Raw genomic sequence first — 25000 nt, 5'->3', positions numbered from 1 at the left:
CACCATTTCCCGTCATTCATTTCAGCAACAACTACTTCATGAGATAATTTGGTTTTATTTTTCCTTGCTGTACTTACCACCGTAAATAGGAATGAATAGTAACCGGAATCCTCTTCCCTGGAAGCAGCAGTATGAACGAAAATACAGAGTGACATAGCGACCAGTGCTGTACTTACCACCGTAAACAGGAATGAATAGTAACCGGAATCCTCTTCCCTGGAAGCAGCAGTATGAACGAAAATACAGAGTGACATAGCGACCAGTGACAATGACACTTTGTCCAGTACGATAGCCGCTATATGTGCGATAGAAGCCATAATTGTTGTTCCATATCCTCAGATAATCATTACTGAAACAAGAAACCTTTTATTTTCAGTTTTCCGTCTTTAATAGTTTAAATCAGATAAGATGCAAAATGCCGTGAGAAATAAGTATGTGATCACAAGAACCCTTTTGCACAAAGTATTAATTCCATGTGTAAATTCCTAGATGCCAAGTTTAAAGTATACTCTAATACATATAAATTTCCTGAAACAGGTGTCCTCGATGCCAACCAAGAAATTGTGACTTTCTTCCAGGAATAATTCCCACACGGCAGCTTTTCCAGGTTATCCGGCAGTACAAGTACATACCAAGTCAATGCACCGGCCTGTGTAACTTAAAGAAACTTATTTAGAGTACGCTTAAAGCTATTTAAATATCTCTTATATACTCATATTCTGTCCGAAAGAGGACGGAAAATTACCTGGAAGAAAAATATGCCAAGGAATAGAAATATCTCTTGATTTATTAGAATTTCTCACAGATTTTTGTACATTCGTACAAATGTTAACATGGGTTAAATGATGCTTAGTGTCGAAGTGTCGAATTTGGCAAGTGTCGAATTTGAGTTCGACAAGGAAATATGTAAAGACAATTTGGATGTTAACTGGGAATCAACAATAATTCGTTTGCAGTTTTTCATTTATTTATGTATTTTTCAGCCTTTGGCCGATTGTTTGAGAAAATAAGCTTACGCAGCGCGAGATCTAAGTGATTACCTGCGATTCGCCAGGTCGAAGTGCTCAAATGTAATGTTCACAGCCGCACCAAAAGGAATATAATAGGTAGCCACACAGGACTTGTAAAGTGGGTAGTTGTTGGGATATCCAGGACTTTCCAGCGTATTGTTGATAATTCGTCTACAAGCTTAATAGAAAGAATAGATGGAAGACAGAAGTCGTGGTATTAGGCATTATTAAATTGATATTGATAGTTCGTCTACAAGCTTAATAGAAAAAATAGATGGAAGACAGAAGTCGTGGTATTAGGCATTATTAAATTAAGCAGGATAACACGCAAACAAGAAAATAAACAAACAAACCGTGAAACAGTTTTCAAACTTGGCTTTTATTTGAGTCTTTCAAATTCTGTCAGCAGTGAGTCAAATAGCCTGCGCACGCAGACGTAATTCCGGTGGACGTTTCTCTTCAAAAAAAACCCGCTGCTATCGCAGGCTATAAATTGAAATTTATCGATTGATATTATTAAAGGGAAGAATCCATTTAAAACATTATTACCTGTTGGACTCTGTGTGGTGGGCGTTGGCCGATTTGTTGTCGACACTGTTTTGAAAAAAAGGACATTCAAGTCACTAAATGGTAACTGGACCCTAAAGCCCTGTGCAAACAGCCGCAAAAACTTCACTATTGTTGAGAGTTGGTTGTTTTGCGGATGCTGGATGATGTTAGCGGTGGTGTTCCAACGGACGCTACAATTGCTAACAATGTCAGGGCGTGCAGCGTATTATGGGAAGGTTACGACCCATAAGACTTTGTAAAGTTAAAAATATCACCTGCTTTCTTGTTTTTTAACATTTCAATGCGTTGCTATCTCCATGGAGACCCAATGTAATGCGCGTGGGTGGCCCCAACAATGTTGGAAGAGCTGTGCGAACGGATCCAATATTGGTGGGCTACGCTTCGGAGATCACGGAACAAAAGGAATGTTGGGAGTTTTTGACCCACAAGTTTGATCAGTTTATAATTTTTTGTAAGAACTCCTTGCCACACGCAACAACATGCAACAAAGCGTGCAAACGGACGCAACATGTAACATCCAACAATGTTGCGTCCGTTTCGACGGGCTTAAAATGCGCCATTTCTCAATTAGTTTAATAGTGATTTAGAAGATCTTGAATTAGGCTTCGCCTTTAAGGCGTTGTAACTTGAGGAGAGATTAAACAGCATTATAGCTATTGTGTAGAGACACTGAAACATTGATCTGTGCATATTATTTTGATATAAAATTATTAAACCCTTTGTAACTATTATGTTATACAATGAATGCAAATCTTTAGCCAATTAAGCTTTAGTGGTGCAATTCTAGCTTCCATCTCTCTTCTTAACACTTCCTTGATGATAGGGCCCAATGGACAAGAAAGCAAAAAAGCCGGCTTACATCAAAAGGATTTCAAGTAGGGCTAAACAAATAATTTCACTCCGGAGTTTTCCGTTTTTAGTCCGAAAAAGTTGGGGCAATCCCTCGATTGCTGGCCGATATTTATTTCGAGATAGTCAACATTATTATAGAACGAAAATTGTTGATTCAGCGTCATCGAACTTGTGACATCTCGGCCAAAAAATGGAAGCTCGATTTAGTGTAGGCCCTGACATAAGACTCGTACTTTGAAAACGTTTGGAGACAGGCATGTGTTAAAATGGGTTCAAACTACTTCTAATGATCTGGTGTAACATTCTCTTTTTGTAAAATTGCAAGACCTATGCTGATTGAGCTCTTTCGCTGGGTCAAAACGATAAAATGATGATGAACTGTCGTACATTAGCAAAACAACGCTATTCCTTTACCTCCGTTATTAAAATTGTACATGTATATCTATATAATACAACTCCACCATTTTTCGTCATTCATTTCAGCAACAACTACTTCATGAGATAATTTGGTTCCATTTTTCCTTGCTGTACTTACCACCGTAAACAGGAATGAATAGTAACCGGAATCCTCTTCCCTGGAAGCAGCAGTATGATTGAAAAGACAGAATGACATAGCGACCAGTGACAATGACACTTTGTCCAGTACGATAGCCTCTATATGTGCGATAGAAGCCATAATTGTTGTTCCATATCCTCAGATAATCATAACTGAAACAAGAAACCTTTTATTTTCAGTTTTCCGTCTTTACTAGTTTAAATCAGGTAAGATGCAAAATGCCGTGAGAAATAAGTATGTGATCACAAGAACCCTTTTGCACAAAGAAGTAATTCCATGTGTAAATTGCTAGATGCCAAGTTTAAAGTATACTCTAATACATATAAATTTCCTGAAACAGGTGTCCTCGATGCCAACCAAGAAATCGTGTGACTTTCTTCCAGGAATAATTCCCACACCTCAGTTATCCGGCAGTACAAGTACATACCAAGTCAATGCACCGGCCTGTGTAACTTAAAGAAACTTATTTAGACTACACTTAATGCTATTTAAATATCTCTTATATACTCATATTCTGTCCGAAAAAGGACGGAAAATTACCTGGAAGAAAAATATGCCAAGGAATAGAAATATCTCTTGATTTATTAGAATTTCTCACAGATTTTTTTACATTCGGACAAATGTTAACTGGAAATCAACAATACTTCGTTTGCAGTTTTTCATTTATTTATGTATTTTTCAGCCTTTGGCCGATAGTTTGAGAAAATAAGCTTACGCAGCGCGAGATCTAAGTGATTACCTGCGATTTGCCAGGTCGAAGTGCTCAAATGTAATGTTCACAGCCGCACCAAAAGGAATATAATAGGTGGCCACACAGTACTTGTAACTTGGGTAGTTGTTGGGATATCCAGGACTTTCCAGCGTATTGTTGATAATTCGTCTACAAGCTTAATAGAAAGAGTAGATGGAAGACAGAAGTCGTGGTATTACGCTTTATTAAATTAAGCAGGATAACACGCAAACAGGAAAATAAACGAAGAAACCGTGAAACAGTTTCAAACTTGGCTTTCATTTGAGTCTTTCAAATTCTGTCAGCAGTGAGTCAAATAGCCTGCGCACGCAGACGTAATCCCAGTGGTCGTTTCTCTCCGAAAACCCCGATGCTATCGCAGGCTATAAATTAATATTTATCGATTGATATTATTAAAGGGAAGATTCCATTTAAAACATTATTACCTGTTGGACTCTGAGTGGTGGGCGTTGGCCGATTTGTTGTCGACACTGTTTTGAAAAAAAGGACATTCAAGTCACTAAATGGTAACTGGACCCAAGAGAAAATGAGGGGACAGAGAGGGAGGCTCAAGCCGTTGGCCGGGATATGTCATGTCCACAAAAGTTATTTTTAGACGAGCGGAAGTCTTTGTTCTAGCGGAAGTCTGTCTTCCGAAATGTCCCCATGCAGTCTTGCCTCGCTCTCAGTTTCTTAGGGAAAAGAGAAAATGGCGGCGCACGTGGAAGGCTGATGAATATTTATTTTCTTTCAAACATCAGCCCGAGGTTGGCCTGCATGCGGACGTCTCGGAAGACAGACTTCCGCTAGAACAAAGACTTCCGCTCGTCTAAAAATAACTTTCGTGGACATGACATATCCCAAGGGCTGGACGGGGAGCTTCCCTCTCTGTCCCCTCATTTTCTCTTGCTGAACCCTAAAGCCCTGTGCAAACAGTTGCAACAACTTCACCATTGTTAAGAGTTGGTTGTTTTGCGGAGGCTGGATGATGTTAGCAGCGGTGTGCCAACGGACGCTACAACTGCTAACAATGTAAGGGCGTGAAATGTATTATGAGAAGGTTACGACCCATGAGACTTTGTAAACTTAAAAATATCAACTGCCATCTTGTTTATTTAACATGTCAATGCGTTGCTATCTCCATGGAGACCCAATGTTATGCGCGAGGGTGGCCCCAACAATGTTGGAAGAGCTGTGCGAACGGATCCAATATTGGTGGGCTAAGCTTCGGAGATCACGGAACAAAAGAAATGTTGGGAGTTTTGATCAGTTTATAACTTTTTGCTACAACTCCTAGCCACACGCAACAACATGCAACAAGGCGTCCAAACGGACGGAACATGTAATATCCAACAATGTTGCGTCCGTTTTGACGGGCTTAAAATGCGCCTTTTCTCAATTAATTAAATAGTGATGTAGAAGATCGTTGGTTTAGGCTTCGCCTTTAAGGCGTTGTAACATGAGGAGACATTAAACAGCATTATAGTTATTGTGTAGAGACACTGAAACATTGATCTGTGCATATGATGTTGATATAAGATAATTAAACCCTTTGTATCTATTATGTTATACAATGATTGCAAATCTTTAACCAGTTTAGCTTAAGTGGTGCAATTCTAGCTTCCATCTCTGTTCTTAACACTTCCTTGATGATAGGGTCCAATCGACAAGCAAGTAAAAAAGCCGGCTGAGATCAAAAGGATTTCACGTTTGGGTAAACAGTTAATTTCACTCTGGAGTTCGCCGTTTTTAGTCCGAAAAAGTGGAGCCTAATTTCTCGATTGCTGGCACGATACTTATTGCGAGTTAGTCAACATTATTGTAGAACGAAAAATGTTGATTCAACGTCATCAAACTTGTAACATATCGACCAAAAATGGAAGGTCAATTTAATTTAATTTCTGAGACTCGTATTTCCGTATGGTTTTGAGAGAGGCATTTGTCAAAGCATATTTTCAAACTACTTCAAATGATGGCAATCTAGTGCAAGTTTCTCTTTTTGTAAAATTGCGAGACTTATGTTAATTGAGCTCTTTCGCTGCTTAAAAACGATAAAATGATGATGATGAACTGTCGTACATTAGCAAAACAACGCTATTCCTTTACCTCCGTTATTGAAATTGTCCATGTATATCTTTATAATACAACTCCACCATTTTTCGTCATTCATTTCAGCAACAACTACTTCATGAGATAATTTGGTTCCATTTTTCCTTGCTGTACTTACCACCGTAAACAGGAATGAATAGTAACCGGAATCCTCTTCTCTGGAAGCAGCAGTATGAACGAAAAATGAGGGTGACAGAGCTACCAGTGACAATAACACTTTGTCCAGTATGATTACCGCAATATCTGCGAGAGAAGCCATAATTGTTGTTCCCAATCCACAGATAATCAGATCTAGAACTGAAACAAGAAACCTTTTATTTTCAGTTTTGTGGCTTAAATAGGTTCGACTGACAAGATTGGATGAGATAGGATGGAAAATGAGGTCAGAAATAGTTATATAATCGCATAAACTCGCTTGCACAAAGGATTAATTCCGCGTGTAAATAGCTAGGGAAAGAACGAGCGCGGACGATTTCGGAAAAAGAAACAACAACCAAGATGATTTCTTTAAGTTTTTAAAGTTGTTATATAGCTAGACTTTCACTTAACAAATATATATATATATATATATATATATATATATATATATATATATATATCGAAGAAAAAGACAAATAAACTACAAGTTCATCCCTACAAGCCTGTTTCGTGGTCGCCCACACATTAATCCCCTGATGAGTGGGCGACCACGAAACAGGCTTGTAGGGATGAACTTGTAGTTTATTTGTCTTTTTCTTCGATATATACCACGCTCTACCTCTATGTATTGAGCACTGTTTTACGGAAATCAAGTTTCACACATTATATATATATATATATATATATATAGAGAGAGAGAGAGAGAGAGAGAAAGTGTAGGAGAGAAACCCTGACAATGCACACCCCAAATAATCATATTTTTAACTGAATAAATGTTTGAAAGAAAATTTGCCCTGAGCGGGATTTGAACCCACGTCCCCCCATTACTAGTCGGGTGTGATCACCACTACACCACCAGGACAACAATGCTGGCAACACAGCCATTGTCACCTTGTCACCATGTCACCTTGAAATTCCCGGGAGGCCCACGCCTTAACCACGTAAATCACATCTTCGATGGCTGTGTTGCCAGCATGGTTGTCCTGGTGGTGTAGTGGTGATCACACCCGACTAGTAATGGGGGGACGTGGGTTCAAATCCCGCTCAGGGTAAATTTTCTTTCAAACATTTATTCAGTTAAAAATATGATTATTTGGGGTGTGCATTGTCAGGGTTTCTCTCCTACACTTTCTCTAAAATTAAAATTAGCCTGTATCCTTCTAGGATCCTTCCTTGTCATCCGCTAAGTTGACTACGGTCGTGCATCATTAACTTGATCCTTAGTTGGGTTTCAAGTGAAGTTATAGGCTCCCCTACCTTGTCACCTTGAAAGAAAATTTCCCGGGAGGCCCACGCCTTAACCACGTAAATCACCTCTTCGATGGCTGTGTTGCCAGCATGGTTGTCCTGGTGGTGTAGTGGTGATCACACCCGACTAGTAATGGGGAAGGGGGGTTAAAATCCCGCTCAGGGCAAATTTTCTTTCAAACATTTATTCAGTTATATGTGTAGAATGAAGAAATGAAACCCATCCCGTAAATCAACTGATTAATTATAGCGAATGAAAAACATGAAGAATTGCCCTGAGCGGGATTTGAACCCACGTCCCCCTGAATACCGGTAGGGTGTGATGACCACTACACCATCAGGACAACCACGCTGGCAACGCAGCTATCGAGACAGTGAATTGGCCTATCGTGAGTATCCCGGGATTCTTTCACGGGTGGGATAGGAAAGCCTAAACCCCTTCATAGCCTTAAACCTAAGGATCGACTAACGATTCACAGGCAAACACCAACTTAGGCATCAGCTAATCAGAGGGATCAAGTTAATGATGCAGGCTTATTTATATAGACCGTAGAATGAAGAAATGAAACCCATCCCGTAAAATATATATAACTAACTGCAGACAGTACTGTTTCGGCCTTAAATATATATATAAATATATAATAGTAATAAGGCTGCCAACACTGTTAAAATAGTGCTCAATACACATAAGTGTAGAGCTAAATCACATACACATAAGTGTAGAGCTAAATACACATAAAATAGACATAACTATAACTAAATACACATAAAACTAACTAAATACACATAACTAAAACACATAACTAAATACACATAACTAAATACACATAACTAAATACACATAAAATAGTGTAGAGCTAAATACACAAGTGTAAATACACATAAGTGTAGAGCTAAATCGTATATATATATATATATATTTATGTATATATATATATATATGCATCGCTCCTTTTGCCCAAAGGATTAATTTCGCGCGAAAATTGCGAGAGAAAGAACGAGGGAGTTTTTGAAAGAAACAAGTAAAATGAGTAGCTGTAGAGTGTTTTGGCTCATGTGACCAGCGGCTATATTTGCATACGAAAACAAAAGGAATAATTTTCATAAAAATAGAGTTCAATTCCCAAAAGAATATTTCACTTCTTCAACATGGCTGCTGGTTCCTGTTTCACTTCTCCAACATGACCGCCCTGACGTCATGAAACACTCTATTCTCAGTTACCCTCCGGTCTTATGTGCGGACACGCACCAAGAGGATTAAGTAAATAAGTATGTGATAATCGAAGGAAGCATTATGGTAGATGAAATGCCTGAGGGGTATTCGGATGGTATATGGACAGATAGATAGAGAGATGACTGATAGAATAATTGGTTGATAGAAGGCTGGATGAGTAGGTCTGTGGATGGTTGGATGGATGGATGGATGGATGGTTAGTTCCAATATTCAAATGAATCCTTAATTTATCGGGAAATTCTGTTTCACCTAAGAGCCAACTGGCAGACAGATAGAAGCTGGACCAAAGTATGTTAAGAAGATTCCAAGTTAAAAGTATACTCTGATACATATAAATTTACTGAAACAGTTGTCCTCGATGCAAACTAAAAAATTGTGACTTTCTTCCGGGAATGATTCCCACACGGCAGCTTTTCCAGGTTATCCGGCCTTTGGAAAATTGCAAGCAATACCAGGCCTATGGCTGTAAAAGTGCATTCCAAGTCGATGTCCCTGCCTATGTAACTTAAAGAAACCTTTTTTAGACTACAATTAAATATGTTTAAGTGTCTCTTCAATATTCATATTCTGTCCGGAAAAGGACGGAAAACTTCGTTATTCTTCTTGGATACGAAGAAAAATACGCCAAGGAATAGAAAGATCTGTTCAACTTCTCACAGATTATTTTAAATTAGTAGAAAAACTAACTGAGAATCAAATATACTTCCTTTGCTATTTTTCATTTATTAGTTTTTTTGTTTAGCCGTTGACCGATTGGTTGAGAAATTACGCAGCGCGATATCTAAGTGATTACCTGCAGTAGTAGTAGTTATACGCCAGGTCAAAGTGCTCAAATGTAATGTTCACAGCCGCACCAAAAGGAATATAATAGGTAGCCACACAGTACTTGTATCTTGGGTAGTTGTTGGGATATCCAGGACTTTCCAGGGTATTGTTGATAATTCGTCTACAAGCTTAATAGGAAGAGTAAATGAACGACAAAATTCGTGGTAATAGCCATGACATATTCACTCTGATAGCATACATCATAGACTGGAGTTCAATGCGGGAAAAAGAAGGCTGATAGCTCACACCCCTGGCATTTTGAGTTTGCTGTAAGTTAAAGGCCCACCTTCAACCGACAGGCTTTCGTTTTTGTTATGGAAATTCGCGTTTCTTATTGTAGCGATCTGATTGGATGAATTTCAGCTTTAGCGGGATTTTTATATATGAAAATTTTTCCACGGCACGCAATGCCTGTCGGTTGAAGGTTAGCTTTTAAAGAGAGTTTGAAATAATGACAGTAAATGACTTTAAAATGTCGGTCATCATCTTTGGCATCGTCAACATAATATCATAATCGACAACAATATCATCATAATCGTCGTCATCGTCATTGTCATCAACATCATCACAGATGGACCTACATTGGAATCTTTGTTTACCAGGCTATCGTTTTTTAACCAGTCAGTCATCTATTATCTATTTAATCACTTTCACCACAACAGAGAAACAAGCTGTGGTAGGGGTCGCACAACAGAGCGAGGCTCCAAATAAAGTGCGCCCTTTTACCCTCCCAACCATGATATAGCACAGAAGACAGACCACAACACCGGGAACTACATGCCCTACTCTTAGCGACAAGTGTGTGGGTTCTTTTACGTCCCACAGGATTATGAACATTGAAGGGTTGTGAGACGGGGCCTACGGTTTATCGTCCTTATAAGAGAGGACTAAAGAGTCCAACCATTTGCAGATGTAATTACAAAGGCAGCACTTATTTCTCCTCAGTTATTTAAAGACCCTGAGTGCTGGTCCGGCCGGAGTTGAACTCGCGACCTCCCGCGTGACAGCCTGACGCTCAACCAACTGAGCCACCGGTGCGCTGTTAAAGCCAACAACAAAGTACTGAATATCAAAAGTGCTTGCCTGCTAGCTTGAAAACTCAAGAGTGCATTGGCAGTTTGCTTTGTTCGTGATATCCATGGTATCAAGAGAGTATGAGGTAGGAGAGCAATTCCCTGTGCCCCATGAGAATTATTTAAAATCTATTTTTAGATAGCGCCCGCGCTATGTAGGTTATTTTTATCACCTTTTACCATGACCGCGCTGTCTGCTTTCACACCAACTGACCAATAAGGTGTCGTCTATGAAATAAGCACGCAGTATGACACGGAACTAAAATAGATTTTAAGTAACTTTATCGGAATAGGAAAAAATGAGGGTGATTCACACTCTTGCTTCATTTTCTCTTGATGATATCCATTCGTGGTTAACAATGTCGCTCAGTATAAAGGGCTACACGGACGACATTAATAACTTAGGATCATAATTCAAGCTGTACATTTTCTATTCTGTAGGGGTCCAGAAAATAAGGACATTATCCAATGTTTCGATTGCACTGGAGCGAGCCTTAAAATGAGGCTGATAGCAGCCTGCTATGAGCCTTTGTTGAGTGCTAGTTCTAGATCAACTGCGAGAATCTAACAGACTGGATTCACGAATGGATGGAATCTATAGACCAAATTAGCTAACTCAATGTTGTACCTTATAGACCATTTCCTAGTTCATCATCCTCAAAGCGAGTTTTTGTGATGGTAATTATTTCCACTTTACATATGAATTAAAACTAATTTTCATAAGAAAAACTTCGCACTTAGAGGAGGAAGACATGAACTCGGAAATGGCCTATTCAATTCGTTGTGTATTGTATTTGCATTATAATGTACCAATAACATTTAAATGATATGGAAATACCTGGAACGAAACGTTTTATTCCCAAAGGGTTTCAATTGGGTACAATTTGGTCTACTATATAAGAACTAGTGTTGGAAACAAACAAACCGTGACACACTTTTCTGTCAATAGTAAATCAAATAACCTGCAAACGCAGACCTATTTCCGGCGGTCGTTTTTCTCCGAAAAAACCCGATGCTATCGCAGGCTATAAATCAAAATTTATCGATTGATATTACCAAAGTGAAGGTTTTATTTAAAAAATTATTACCTGATGGACTCTGAGTGGTGGGCGTTGGCCGATATGTTGTAGATACTGTTTTCAAAAGAAGCAAGATATTCAAGTCACTAAATGATAACTGGACCCTAAGGGCCGATTTACACGATACGATTTTGTCGCATGCGACAAGCTCGCGACAGGCCTACGACATGACTTACGATGGTCGCAGCGTTTTAAAACATGTTTTAAAATGCTACGACATTTTTTCTGACGTACACAACAATCGTAAATCCAGTCGTGGGCTTGTCGTAAGCCGTTGTCGCATGCGACAAAGTCGTACCGTGTAAATCGGCCCTAAAGCCCTGTGGCAAACGGATGCAACAACTCCAGCATTGTTGAGAGTTGTTGGTTCTGCAGATGTTGCAAGGTGTTGGCAGTGATGTACAAACGGACGCTACAACTCCTAAGAAGTGGGAAGGATAAGACCCATAGGACTCTGTAAACTTACAAAATTCGGCTGCCATCTTGTTTTCAACATATTAATGCGTTACTGTCTTCATGGAGACCATGTGTAATGCGCGTGCTTGGTCCCAACAATGTTGGAAGAGCTGTGTAAACAGATCCAATATTGTGTCGCGACTCTTCGGAGATCACGGAACAAAAGAAATTTTGGGAGATTTGGACTCAAAAGTTTGACGAGTTTATAACTTTCTACAACAACTCCCACACGCAACAGCATGCAACAAGGCGTGCAAACGGACGCAGCATGTAACATCCAACAATGTTGCCACAATGTTGGCCAATAATGTTGCTTCCGTTTTCACGGGGCTTCAGTAAAATGCGCCACTTCTAAATAGTGACTTCGAAGATCGTGAGCTGAGGCTTCGGCTCTAAGTCGTTGTAACATTAGGAGACATTTAAAAGCATTAAAGTTATTGCGTATAGGCACTAAAAAATTGAATTATGCATATTATTTGATATAAAATAAGTACCATCCTTTATCTACTACATTATGTTATACCATGATTGTAAATCTTTAACCAATTTAGCTTAAGTGGTGCAATTCTAGCTTTTATCCCTCGTCTTAACACTTGCTGGATAAGAGGGCCTAATCGACAAGCAAGCAAAAGCCGGCTGAGATCAAAAGGATTTCAAGTTTTGGTAAACAGTTAATTTTACTCCGGTATTTTTCTTTGGTAGTGCGAAAAAGTGGGGCCTAATGTTTTGATTGTTGGCCGATATTTATTGCGAGTTAATAATAATAATAATAATAATAATAATAATAATAATAAAGCACTTTATTAGTTCCAAAAATCAAACGTTTTGGATTACAATAAACAATTAAATAAAATTGAAGAGGCATCTATTATTAAAACATCGTTTGAAACGTTCGGTCCTAAACTGAGGAAGTACATAGGAATGGCCACTACTCTTTAGCAATCTTGTTTTACTGAGAGGGAGAAGATCTACCAAAGCACCTTCAGTAGAAGTAGTTATACTCTTCCATAAGTTATTATCTGAGGCGTCTAGAAGACTTAAGACGGGTGAGACCTCTTTAAGGAAACCAAAACGAACTGCTCTTTTCTGAAACTTGTCAATATTAGAAAGATACTCATCTTAATTAATTAGCAACACCCCATACTGAAATGCCATAAGTAAAAATAGGCATAACCAAGCTATGGAAGAGGTGGTAGTGAGTCAAGGCTATAGCTATATTTTTTGCACATTTGTAATATGTGCATACGCCTCCCTGCTTTTCTGAGAAGGGCATTAATTTGCTTGTCCCAATAGACCTCTTTGGCTTGTACGTTTTGTTTTCCCATTTCAGACCACGTGATGTTCTCAAGGGAATTTTCCTTTTGTTTTGTCATAAATTATGCGTACATATTCACGTGCACAGGACGACATTTCAAAGAAAGTTTTCCCTGGAGTAACATCACGTGGTCTGAAATGGGAAAACAAAATGTACGAGCTAAAGAGGTCTATTGGAAGGATTACCATGAAAATTATCTCCTAAGAGTTTAAGAAATTCTTCCTGTTTGATATCAAAAGTGACAGTGGGAATGGGTCTCCCAACTTTACCCTTAACAACAATCTCCTTAGTTTTAGTAAGGTTTATATTCACAAGCTTGTCCTGAGCCCAGCTGAGTATGTTTTTCGCTTCTAGGGAAGCTTGGTCCTGCATTCCCTTAACCAAAACGCTTAAAGTTAGGTCATCCGCACAATTAATCAATGTAGAACTATATGAATCAACAACTTGCATATCATTTAACATCAGTTACAGAAAACAGAATAGGTCCAAGTATAATGCCCTGAGGCACACCTCTGTTTATAGGCAGAAAAGAGGTCGTGTCACCATCAGCTACTTTTTGTTGCATATTAAATAAAAAAAATGATGATCCAAATAACGATGGGCAATTCCTTAAGCTTGTTAAATAAGATGAAGTGATTCACTGAGTCGAAAGCCTTAGAGAAATCGAAGGCAAAAAGCCTAACACAATCTGCTTCTCCAGTGTCACGCCATTTCAGCCACATGTGTTGGCTCTTGATGAGAGCATGGGAGGTATTGGTACCTTTCCTATATGCAAATCGATCTGGCAATGGGTAGGATCTAATGACCGGCTAAACTTCTGCTACATAAATATTTTTCTCTAAAAGCCTAATAATAATATCAATAGCAAAAATACGGCGAAGTTTGTTCAATGATGACAGAGGGGTTTCCTTAGGAACGGGGAAAATATTAGCAAGTTTCCAAGAACAAGGCACAGTTTGAGACGTAATTGATAAGTTGAAGATGGAAGTAACTATGGGAGCAAATTCCTCTGCAAATTCTCTCCAGAACCAGTGTGACAGGCCGTTAGGTCCAGCAGCTGTCCTTTTTTGTTGTGAAAGGAATTTAAAGATAGTGAACACATCGATAACTGGGAGCCTGGTATCTTGAGGGACATCGACACAACAAGGAGCTTTGTAGTTAGTATCAGAATTTATTTCCTGAAAGTATTTATTCACTTTCTCAAGAGCTAAGGACTAAGGGAAACATTTTTCGATTCTCTGCCACACTATTGTAGAACGAAAAATGTTGATTCGACGTCAACGAACATTTGACGTCTCATCCAAAAAGGGAAGGTCAATTTAGTGTAGTCCTCTGAAACTCATACTCCCGTAACGTTTAGAAAGAGGCCTTTGTTAAAATATGTGTTGAAACTACTTCGAAAAATGGCAATCTGGTGCAAGCTTCTTTTTTTGTAAAATCGCAAGGCTTATGCTAATTGAGTTCTTTCGCTGCTGGTGATCATTGAATTGTCGTAGATTGCCAAAACAACATTGTTCCTTTACCTTCTTTTTTCAAGTTGATCAAAGTATATATCTCTATAATACAACTCCACCATCTCTCGCTATTCATTTCAGCAACAACTTCTACATGAGATCTGTCTGGTTCCCTTATTCCTTATTGTACTTACCGGGATAAACATCAAAGAATAGTAACCGGAATCCTGTGTTTTGGACACTGGAATCTGAATGAAAGGTCAGATTGGCATAGCTACCATTGACAATGACACTTAGTCCACTACGACTGCCACAAAATTTGCGATAGAAGCCACCATTGTCGTTCTCAATCTCCAGATAATCATAACTGAAAGAAGAAACTTTATATTTTTAGTTTTAAGGCTTTAATAGGTTCAACTGGCAAGATTAGATGAGAGGAGGATTAATTTCGTGAGTAAAGTGCCAGGGAAAGGGAAAAAAAAGTAAAAGAGACCGTAGAGCAAAATTCAAAAGAATTTTTGTTTCAAAGTGAGTCTAGTTAAGATGATCAGCACTAAGACAAAAGAGTAATTTCTTGACCGCCGTTTCCCTCTAGCGAACATGCGATTACATGTTTGTCACATTCATGAAATTGTAGCTCAGCAACTTTTAACCAATCATGATCAAGTAAAATCAAGATGTAAAAAAAACGCCTCTGTATCAGCCAATCAGTATGAGTAATTCTGCCTGGTATGTGATAGCCGAAGGAAGCACTTTATGGTGGATGATTAATATCCACCTCTAGCCACCCACACTGACGAGAATAGTTGTTTTAGTATATACATGACGGTGAGATTTTCTAGCACAAAAGGATGATTTTAACTCTTTTATTCCTGCAACGAGTGAAATAGTTTCGCGCGCAAATCTCGCGCAAGTTGCGAATGGAAAAGTATATTTGGAGTTTGAGTCTGCTGTTTTTGTATATACTAAAGAGGGATACATGTATATGGATGGTAAATGGGTGGATAGAGAGACGATTGACAGAAGGGTGGAAGAGCGGGTCTGTGGATGGATGGATGGATGGATGGACCAAAGTATGTTAAAAAGATTCCAAGTTAAACGTATACTCTACTTTACATAAATTTACTGAAACAGTTGTCCTAGAGACAAACTAAGAAATTGTGATTTTCTTCCGAAATTCACATACGGCAGTTTTTCCAGGTGATCGGGCCTTTGGAAAGTGCAAGCAGTTATGATCTGCAAGTAGGGACTATGGCTGTACGAGTGCATTCCAAAGTCGATCGCGATGTCCCAGTCTATGCAACATAGAGCTGAGATTTTAAAATACGATTAAGAGCAGCTGCTGATAAAATGTCTCTTGACTCATATTCTGTCCGGCAAAAGACAGAAAATAGGCTCTTTGCATGATATTGTCACGTTGTACAAAATCCACGACACTGGACTGGCAAAAGGTATGCAACAGCCTCCAAAACAAAGCAATTTCAACCAACCGAGCGTGACTTTTCTTTGTTTTGGATGTCCCATTGCATAGCTTGCCATCCAGCAGGGCAGATTTTATACCATGTGACCATTGATACAAAGAAAAATACGCCAAGAAATAGAAAATTATCTAGAAATTCTCGCAGATTATTTTAAATTTGCACAAATCTTAACTGGGATTCAACAATACTTTGTTTGCAGTTTTTTTGTTTATTTTTCTTAGCCTCCGACCGATTGATTGATAAAATAAGCTGACGTTGCACCAGATCTTTTATTCACAATGCTAAACAGCGAAATTGCTTTTCAATCGTAATCGGTAATCGGAAACCTAAGCGATTACCTGCAGGTGTAACTAAACTCCAGGTCGAAGTGCTCAAATGTAATGTTTAAAGCCCCACCAACAGGAATGGAAACATTAGCCACACAGTTCGTGTTTCTTGGGTACATGTTGGGATATCCAGGGCTTTCCAGGACATTGTTGACAACTTTCCTACAAGCTTGATAAAAAGAGTAAATGAAAGACAAAAGTCGTGGTCATTGCCATGATAAAATCGAGCATGATAACATGTAAACAGCGATAGAAACTTACCCCTGGGAGAGGAAAGGATTTCTGCAGCTAACGACCTTCCAATTGCAGGTTTGGAGAATCTCCATCGCAGACATATTCACTATGATAGTATACGCGATAGACTGGAGCTTAATGTTAGCAAAACAAGTCTGATGGCCTTACACACGATGTGGAGGAAAGACGCAGAAGAAATAATCTGAAACAAGAGGAAAATATTTTGAAGTTCTAGTGTCTCTTACCTGATGGATGAGGAGTCGCTGGCACTGGAGGATATGTCGGTGAGTTTGTCCAGGAAGGCATCGTTGAGTTTGTTATTGAGGATCCTTTGAAAGAGGGACACTGAGTTACTAATGTTCATTATTACTTTCATCATCGTCGTGGTCATCGTCATCAGCAGTATCAACGTCAACATAAATCAATATCATCATCATCATCATCATCATTATTGCCACTATCATCATCACATTATCATTATTGTCGTCATCGTCTCGTTCCTTTGAAAAGTTGCTTGATGTACGGAGCTAACAGGACAGAAATAAGCTAATATCAAGCAGGGTTCTTCCATCTTTGGCAAAAACCCTAATTTCACTCCGACGTTTGCAGTTTGGGATAAACGTCATGCTTAATCTCTCTATTGTCGTCACGTCGTCGTTACCGTCAACCATAACATCGCTGTCAGCGTCACCGTCATCAATATTAATTTATTTTGTATATATCTGATCTTTTCATCGCCTAGATTAGCTATGATATTTGCAGTGTAGAGTTATCTTTCTTTCTACTGTATTTAATTTGTTGTTAATTTGAATTTGAATTTGAATTCATTTGAACCGTGATTTCATACACTTAGCCCCCTGGTTGTTGGGGTGAGGGGGAAGAGGGGGGGGGGGGGAGGGGTGCGTGGATGGATGGATTGCTGTCCAGTGAATAGCACAATTGATTTTGCTCGTGTTTGTGCGCTGGATGGTGATTTCCCGTAGGGTGGGGGGGGGGGGGGGTGGTTCTTTCTTTTACAAGGCTAATGGGGATGTGTTGCTGGATGGGGTCACATTTTCACGACTTTATTGACTATAATGACGTTGCATTTTCAACAGAGTTCCCGACAGAATTACTTGAATGGGGTCGCAATTTGTCGGCATTTTGGGGGTAAGAAAATTTTAGACTAGTGGGATTTTAAATTCTTTGTTTAGTACACCAAATGTGTCACTTCATTTTAGGATAATGTCGTTAAAAGGCTTTATATAAGGTTTATGCATAAACAGAAAGTGACGGTCACCAAGATATGGTCTATAATTGTCCATAAAATAGCCTATAAAGGGTAGGGGTTCTGAGAGGCCGGGAGCACATACCCATCGAAAATTCAAGAGACAAATATTGAACGTATTTAACAAGTCCAACTATAGGAGAATCTTTCTTTACATTCTCTGCTTCCTTAGCACCAGAATATCGTTTTGTAATCAGTCAGCCAAGAATGAAGTACCGATTATTGATAGTACATTGCATAATGAGCAATCTCTGAAATCTTGAACGTCATATACAAAATTATATCTGAGCAACGGTGCTTTGAAAATTCAAAACACAGAAGTCGTAATAGCAATGATTAAATTCAGCGGGATAACATGTAAACATCCATCGAAATTTAGCCCTGGGAGGGAAGGAGATTTTTGCGGCTAACGACCTTCCAATTACAGGTTTGGAGAACCGCCAAATTTAAAATGCTTATCTTTGTAGTAACAAGGGTAAGAAAATACGGTAACTCATCTGTTCGAGAAAATTTGTTTCTGGTCACCGTACGACTGTACGTCCACTCCTCCATGCATGCCAATGTGACCAGTATCACGTGACCATATCGAGGGCTCAAGTTTAGAGCCCATCGAGGTCAGCTGTCTTTTAAGTTGACCGCTGACCAGGTACTGGGTTTTGATTGGATCGCAGGCTCTGAGCCAGGTTAACTTATTGTGAGAATAAAAAACCCGGGAGCTCCGCTTTTGGGCTTGGCTAAATCTATATATTTTCAGTTAAAAAATGTCCCTTCTCGTCTAATAGGTGTTTTTTCATGCGGTGTTTGTATATGGATTACTTTTGACATATGCTATCCTCGAGAAACGTCATCTTCAAATTGTGGGACTTTAAGTTGCTGAACTCTGAAAGCACATGAATATTTGCTAACAACAGGAGTCGCAAGGGCTCGTCAACATTTCTAACACTTTATAACACGAGGACTAATGTTTGGAGTTGAAACCCATGCTAATCTCTGATGACACATTTAAATCGCACCAGAAGCCCATCAAGGGGAGCCTCTACCTCCACTAATTCCCTGAGTCAACCCTTTCCCGAGTAGATTTATTTTAAGAACGGCTTTTTCCCGCCAAAAGTATCATATTTCTGTCGAGTAAACCGCGAAAAGCGTGTGGGTAAAACAATGATTGACATAGCTCTGTTTTTATTGGCTCTTCGAACTGAGGGCTTGTGAAACTTCCCCTGGGAGGCGTTCTAATAATAGATCTACTCGGGAAAGGGTGGACTCCAAGGCCAAGTATGGGAGATGGCTCCCTTTGATGGGCTCCTGATCGCACAGATTTGGCGCCTTTTATTTACGGTCAGCGGTTAGGTCAAACCGCGAAACAGTCCTAGCCCCTAGAGGACCCCTAGAGCCAATCCTACCTTTGGCATTCACAGGGCGATTTGTACACAAAACTTGTCCCTACCCAACCCATCCTCTACCTCTGAAAAAACGATTATGGACAATTCCTAATTTTCTCTAAATTGACTATCATCGTCAATTTAGGACGCTTAGAGCTTACAGGGATTATGGAAAACAAACATCTATTTTTAAAATATGAACCCGAATGCCTGAACTCGCAGGACTCGAACCTGGGAATGTTCGATTAATAACGCTTTTTTAGACTACCACATCGCTAACTGCCATAACTTTATGTTTTTTAGTATGTCAATATAATTTTTTCCGAATGCCGCTGTAAACGTGTATTATCACCTGCTAATTAAGAAACAAGTTCAAACAGAAGAAACTGGCGGTTACCAAAACTCAAGAGAAAGCTAACCATTTTAAAATCAAGCACTAGACTTAACCACTATTCAGCAATGATTTAGTGTCTGTAAATAATCGGTACAGTTTCCAGCCAGTTGATCTTTAGTAGCTAAGTGGATAAAAACAGCTCCTTCAAAGTGGGTGCTCCGGGTTCAAATCCTGTCCAGGTATGCAACTTTACTTTTTTTTCTTTTCATCTGCTAACACAAAGTCCTGGGACAGAGCCATCTAAATTGACGATAACAGTCAATCCAGAGAAAATTAGGAATTGTCCGATAATCGTCATTGCAGAGGTAGAGGACATGTTACCCTACCATGTAGGTTTTCCCTACCTTCAAGATAGGGAAACCCTGCCCCCTAGGGGCATCCTATCTCGCATAACGAAGAGCATAATACAAAAGCGAAGGGAAACTTTACCACCTAGGGTAACCCTACTACATGGGGGCACCCTCCCTCATGTAAACGGACCCTTATTCAGATTTATCTACTCTCCTGCAAGCCGGTAAAACGACATTCACAACTTTTCCGAAGGACAGAAGCCACTCACATCGTTTTGATTTTGGTAGTTATTTTCGCCATCGTGCAAATGTCCTATTTAAAGCAAAACTACGGTGGACTCTGTAACGCGTTGCCATGGTGCATATTGTATGCAAGATGATGATACCCTAGAAAGAACTTGACGATTTAGATGTCAACTGCTTACCTTGGCCATTGCACAGATCACCATAGCAACAGTTTACTGAGCATGCCAGTAAGGTTCCATTGGCATTCGAGATAATGCTTTGGTTAACATAGTTACAAAGTGTTCCTGAGTTACACTGGAAGAGAGAATGAGAGCAGTTTTTCATAGTTGTTGTGTACCGCATTCCATATGTTTCTGCAGTCACGACGAAGGAACGACAAGAATCTTTCCAACTGTCACATTGCTGTATTGATGGGTTACTACATGGTTGGGTGGAGCCTGGATAATCGAGACAGGTATAACAACGCAGGCAGGAGGCTCTCGGAAGTTTCCCGCCAAAACAGCTCAGTAAACATAATGCCTGCAACAAAAGTAAAAAAAAACTGAAAAAACGCTTGAAATGTGAGATCCTTATTCCAAAACAACAACAGAAACCAGCAGTTTGGTATGCAGTGTGTGAAGTTAAGCCTGATTATTTTTCTCCGATAGGCTTTCTATCTAAAACTTATAGCTATCATCTCGACTGGAGGTGAATAGGTCGGTTTCGTATTCTAACGTTTGGCTTGGATCGAGCATGAAGTGGAGGCTAATGCGGGGGAATCTTTTCAAATGCAAATTATTTCCCCCGCATTAGCCTCCATTTCATGCTAGATCCAGTCTAACTGTGAGAACACGAAAGTGACCTATTCTCCATTTTCGAATGCTCAATAATACACTTTGTTTGCCCCTCAAATTTTGCATAAACTATTGTTTTCAAATTCTCTAGGGAATATGGAAGTACCTCAAAGCATTTGAAAACAATAGTCTATGCAAAATTTGGGGAGAAAACAAAGTGTATTGTGACGCCTTCTGGAATAGAGAATAGTCCAGTTTGCAATTGTGTGCTTAGTTACCTGGCCTATGAATTAAAGCGAGGTTGAAGTTGACCTTGTTTTGATAGAAACTTTATTGCTTTTCTTATGTAAATTCTTACTAATTAGCATGACAACAACATCATTAACATAAGAAAAGGAGGGAGGTCTGTATCACAACAAGGTCAACACCAGCCTCACTTTCATTTAAAGGTCAGGTTACTAAGCACACAACTGTAAAGAGGTCTATTAGGAAAACTTCAAGTGATTACCAAAAAGAGGTGTCTTTACAGCATTCTATTATTTCATTTGATTAGTAAACTATCCATTAAAAGGAAAGAATTTAAAGGTACAATCATTAAGGGAAGAGGACCGCGTAAAGACTAGCTGCTAGAATTACACTAAGCTAACAAAACGAATGTCAATACGATCTTAAGGCTCATAGTTCAGTACAGAAATAAAACAATCAAAAGAGAAGAAACAAATGGCATGTTCATTTTCATTAAATTCACGGTCCCGGCAACGGTCTGTAGGGGAATCTTCTTTAGCACAAGGCTAATCAATCAGCCGAGAATAAAGTACTAAATATTGAAAGTGCATTTCGTGATGACCTATTTTAGAACTGAAATCTGAACCCGATATACCAGATGCTCTCTGAGAAATGAAGCTTTGAAAATTCGATATTTTAAAAAGAATGTTTTTTGTGTGTGTTTAAGGGAAACAGGCAGCCCCCCAATAGGGTAAGTGCAATGGCTCCTGGACATAACACCTAATCCTCCTCCGTATGAGGGAGTGGGTACTGGGTACGCCCAAACGGAGGGTGTAAAAAGAATGTATGAGCTCTTGCTACCCAAGAATTTATCAGTTTTTAATGGCTAATATTTTACAGTTGTTTGCACAGCGATCAGGCCTATGAATGGCTGCGAGGCTGCCGGTGACCTTGTATTGATACAGCCCCCACTGCTTTTATCATGTAAATTAGGTGATGCTAATTAGTCCATATTAACATTACAAAAGCATAAAGGTTTGTATCAAATCAGGGTCACCGGCAACCTCGCTTCCATTCTTAGGCCAGGTAACTTAGCTACAACTGTAAAATGGTCTATTACTGGCTCGCTATGAAAGCCGTACATCGGGCCGTTCTGTAGAATATGGCCCGCTAATTTTGCCAATCACAGCGCGCGTACTGTCTGAGAGATGTAATAAAGCCCCTTAATTAAGAAGGCAGATTTATGTTCGCAAATAGCCAACAGGTCGCTTCCTGCCATCTGAGGCTCCAATCGTCGTTTGGTAAGTTTAAAAGTGGAGTGTCTGTAAACTAGTTTGATCAGTGGAACTCCCGTAAAAGAAGAGCATTTTTGGAGTAACTGCAGAATACTCTGCCACATCGAAGACAAGCCCTGATAAAGCTTGATACGTGGCTGCGAAGTCTTATTTATTTGATAAATTTTGTTGGTGGGTAGTTTATCATGTAAGCCTTCGCAAAATGTCCCGAGAATTTTAGCCCTCATTTACCTTGTTACCTTGTTGCCTTGGTTACCATGTGGCCCCTCTCTTTCCTTTTATTTCTGAGTGGATACGCGGATACGTGGAGTGGACAATTCTCTCTCTTTCTTTATAACTGGTAAGTATATTTCTGAGTGTATACGCGGATACGCGGTGGGTAAGATCCTCTCTTTCTTGAGAGATGGTAAGTATATTTCTGAGTGGATACGCAGCTACGCATTCCGCTAAATAAAAGCTAGAATTTTACGAGAGTGCTTAGGCCTAACCACTGAAACGAGCGCTTAGGCTTAATCAGGAATCGAGTGCTACTTCGAGAAAAGCGTAATTAACAGAACCGTAAAATGAAAGCTAGAGCGAGGCAATTGTTGACGCCACGTTTCTGACGTTTAAAGAACGAGGTATAATGCACAGAAAATGTGTAATTCAGTTTTATTTTGGCGTATATTCTTCACACGATCGTGTAAAAAGTGTAGTTCGCGGAACCGTAAATTGAAAGCTAAAAGCACTGAAACGAGCGCTTAGGCTTAATCAGGACTCGAGTGCTATTCCGAGAAAAGTGTAGTTAACCGAATTGTAAAATGACTCATGACTCGGTGATCGTGCTTTATGAACGAGAAATACTGGCATATTTATCAATCTCCTTCGCTCTTTTTGTTTGGCGCGGTTCAGAAAGGAAAAATACTGGGAACCAGGAAAACGAGTGCCTATCCACTAAGCTCTAAGCTCTGTGTTTCCACTGCGTATCCGCGTATCAACCGAATTTAGGTTGTAGCCCGGGGGGGTGGGGGGACTCCCATATGAAACAGACGGGGCTGCTCGTCGTCTCGCTTAGGGGTGTAAATTTGGATTTTGGTCTCGCTTAGGGTGTTCCGGGCAAAGCGCCAATATTTTAAGCCGTCAAGGTCTCGTTTAGGGTTCCGCCAAGAAACACAGACGCGAAGAGAAAGCATAACCAGAAATCCTAGACAGTAAGCGGCTTGCCTCGCGGGCGCGGATTCAAAATAGTGGCCAGATCGAGTAAAAGAGTAAGTAAGGGATTTTACAAGGATTTAAATGCATATTGCAACGCATATTGCAACGATGACTCCACGACATAAATTTTCCAAGGTTGAAATGATTTATTTGGTGTTATATCGGACATGGCTTAAATTTTTTCCCGCAACCTTCCCGCTTCTTAGAGGGCTTCTTCGATCCCACATTTTATTTGAAGTTTGGTCAGTACATAATAATTCCCCATACATAACGTACCTACCATTCTAACAGGGAATACAACTGACCAAAAAAACGAGCTAAAAACAAAAAGGTTTCCAAAGCTGAACGAAAACAAATCGGTTTTCGGAGCATTTTTGCTTCACTAATGGCTCCAACCTGGCGTATGCCTCATTCAAAAAAATCCTGCTTTTCGGTCAAAAAAGGCACTGCCTTAGTGGACGTTTTTTCGGGAGAAAAATACTCCTTTTGGTAGTTTAACATCACATCTTTTGAATGGGAAGCTGGGGAAACGTATCGGAGAAACTATTTTCTCTCTGCAGACGAAGGGAGGCATGAAGGTCAACACTACTTTAAGAGGTTTGTGTTCATTTATGACTCTACTTCGATCAAAAAAGGCACTGCCTAGAATAATTTTATCCTGACGTTTCCTTCGATTGAAGTGCTGTTCGATCGTTGCTTTATCGATTTTTGAGCTGGGGAAAGTTGCATTCTCGGCGAGAAGGACAAAAAATGCAATAGTTTATAATTTCCCCCTCATTCTCTTTATGATTTGCCGCCATATTTAATCCGTATATGTGTCCTTTGCGCATGCTTGCAGCTTAGGAAGCCGCCATGTTGTATAGAATTTCTGGCTATGAGAAGATTTGCTTTAAAAAAAAAAACTTTTAAAAACTACTTTTAGATAAAAGCATTCGATGATTATGTCTTTATATCATTAAAACTCATTGCATGTCGTATTTGTTTGTTTTTAAGCGGTCTCTTTTAGGGGTCAAAATTTTCTTAAGCCACGCCCCGTTTGGTCTCCTTTCGGGGTCACAAAAAGCTTGAGCCACACCCAGATGGTCTCCTTTAGGGGTTAAATTCAAAATTTCCGACGAGCATCCCGTCTGTTCCATATGGGAGTCCCCCCGGGGGTTACAGCTTCGAGATGGCAGGGTATTCTGCCGTTAAGCCGCATTTTTTTATCACATAAATGAGTGCAAGAAGAAGGAAACGAAAGACAGCCC

At 39.6% G+C, this 25000-nt stretch overlaps 1 protein-coding gene across 1 annotated transcript in view; it reads right to left on the bottom strand.

Annotated features, from left to right (window-relative positions):
- LOC138025024 (cubilin-like) overlaps nt 1–25000 on the bottom strand; it is a 75283-nt gene that overhangs the window by 49931 nt on the left and 352 nt on the right. Inside the window, exons 2-14 of the mRNA XM_068872255.1 lie at nt 20446–20785; nt 16936–17019; nt 16469–16625; nt 14844–15016; nt 11434–11478; nt 9241–9400; nt 5946–6124; nt 4165–4209; nt 3728–3875; nt 2968–3140; nt 1560–1604; nt 1041–1188; nt 78–349 (exon numbers count right to left, since the gene is read on the bottom strand). Coding sequence (XP_068728356.1) covers nt 78–349; nt 1041–1188; nt 1560–1604; nt 2968–3140; nt 3728–3875; nt 4165–4209; nt 5946–6124; nt 9241–9400; nt 11434–11478; nt 14844–15016; nt 16469–16625; nt 16936–17019; nt 20446–20785 — 1969 coding nt within the window. The remainder of the gene's footprint in view (nt 1–77; nt 350–1040; nt 1189–1559; nt 1605–2967; nt 3141–3727; nt 3876–4164; nt 4210–5945; nt 6125–9240; nt 9401–11433; nt 11479–14843; nt 15017–16468; nt 16626–16935; nt 17020–20445; nt 20786–25000) is intronic.

The sequence above is a fragment of the Montipora capricornis genome, chromosome 11 (assembly GCF_036669925.1).
Source record: "Montipora capricornis isolate CH-2021 chromosome 11, ASM3666992v2, whole genome shotgun sequence".
Taxonomy (NCBI): Eukaryota; Metazoa; Cnidaria; class Anthozoa; order Scleractinia; family Acroporidae; genus Montipora; species Montipora capricornis.
This window is presented reverse-complemented; position numbering and strand designations above follow the sequence as displayed.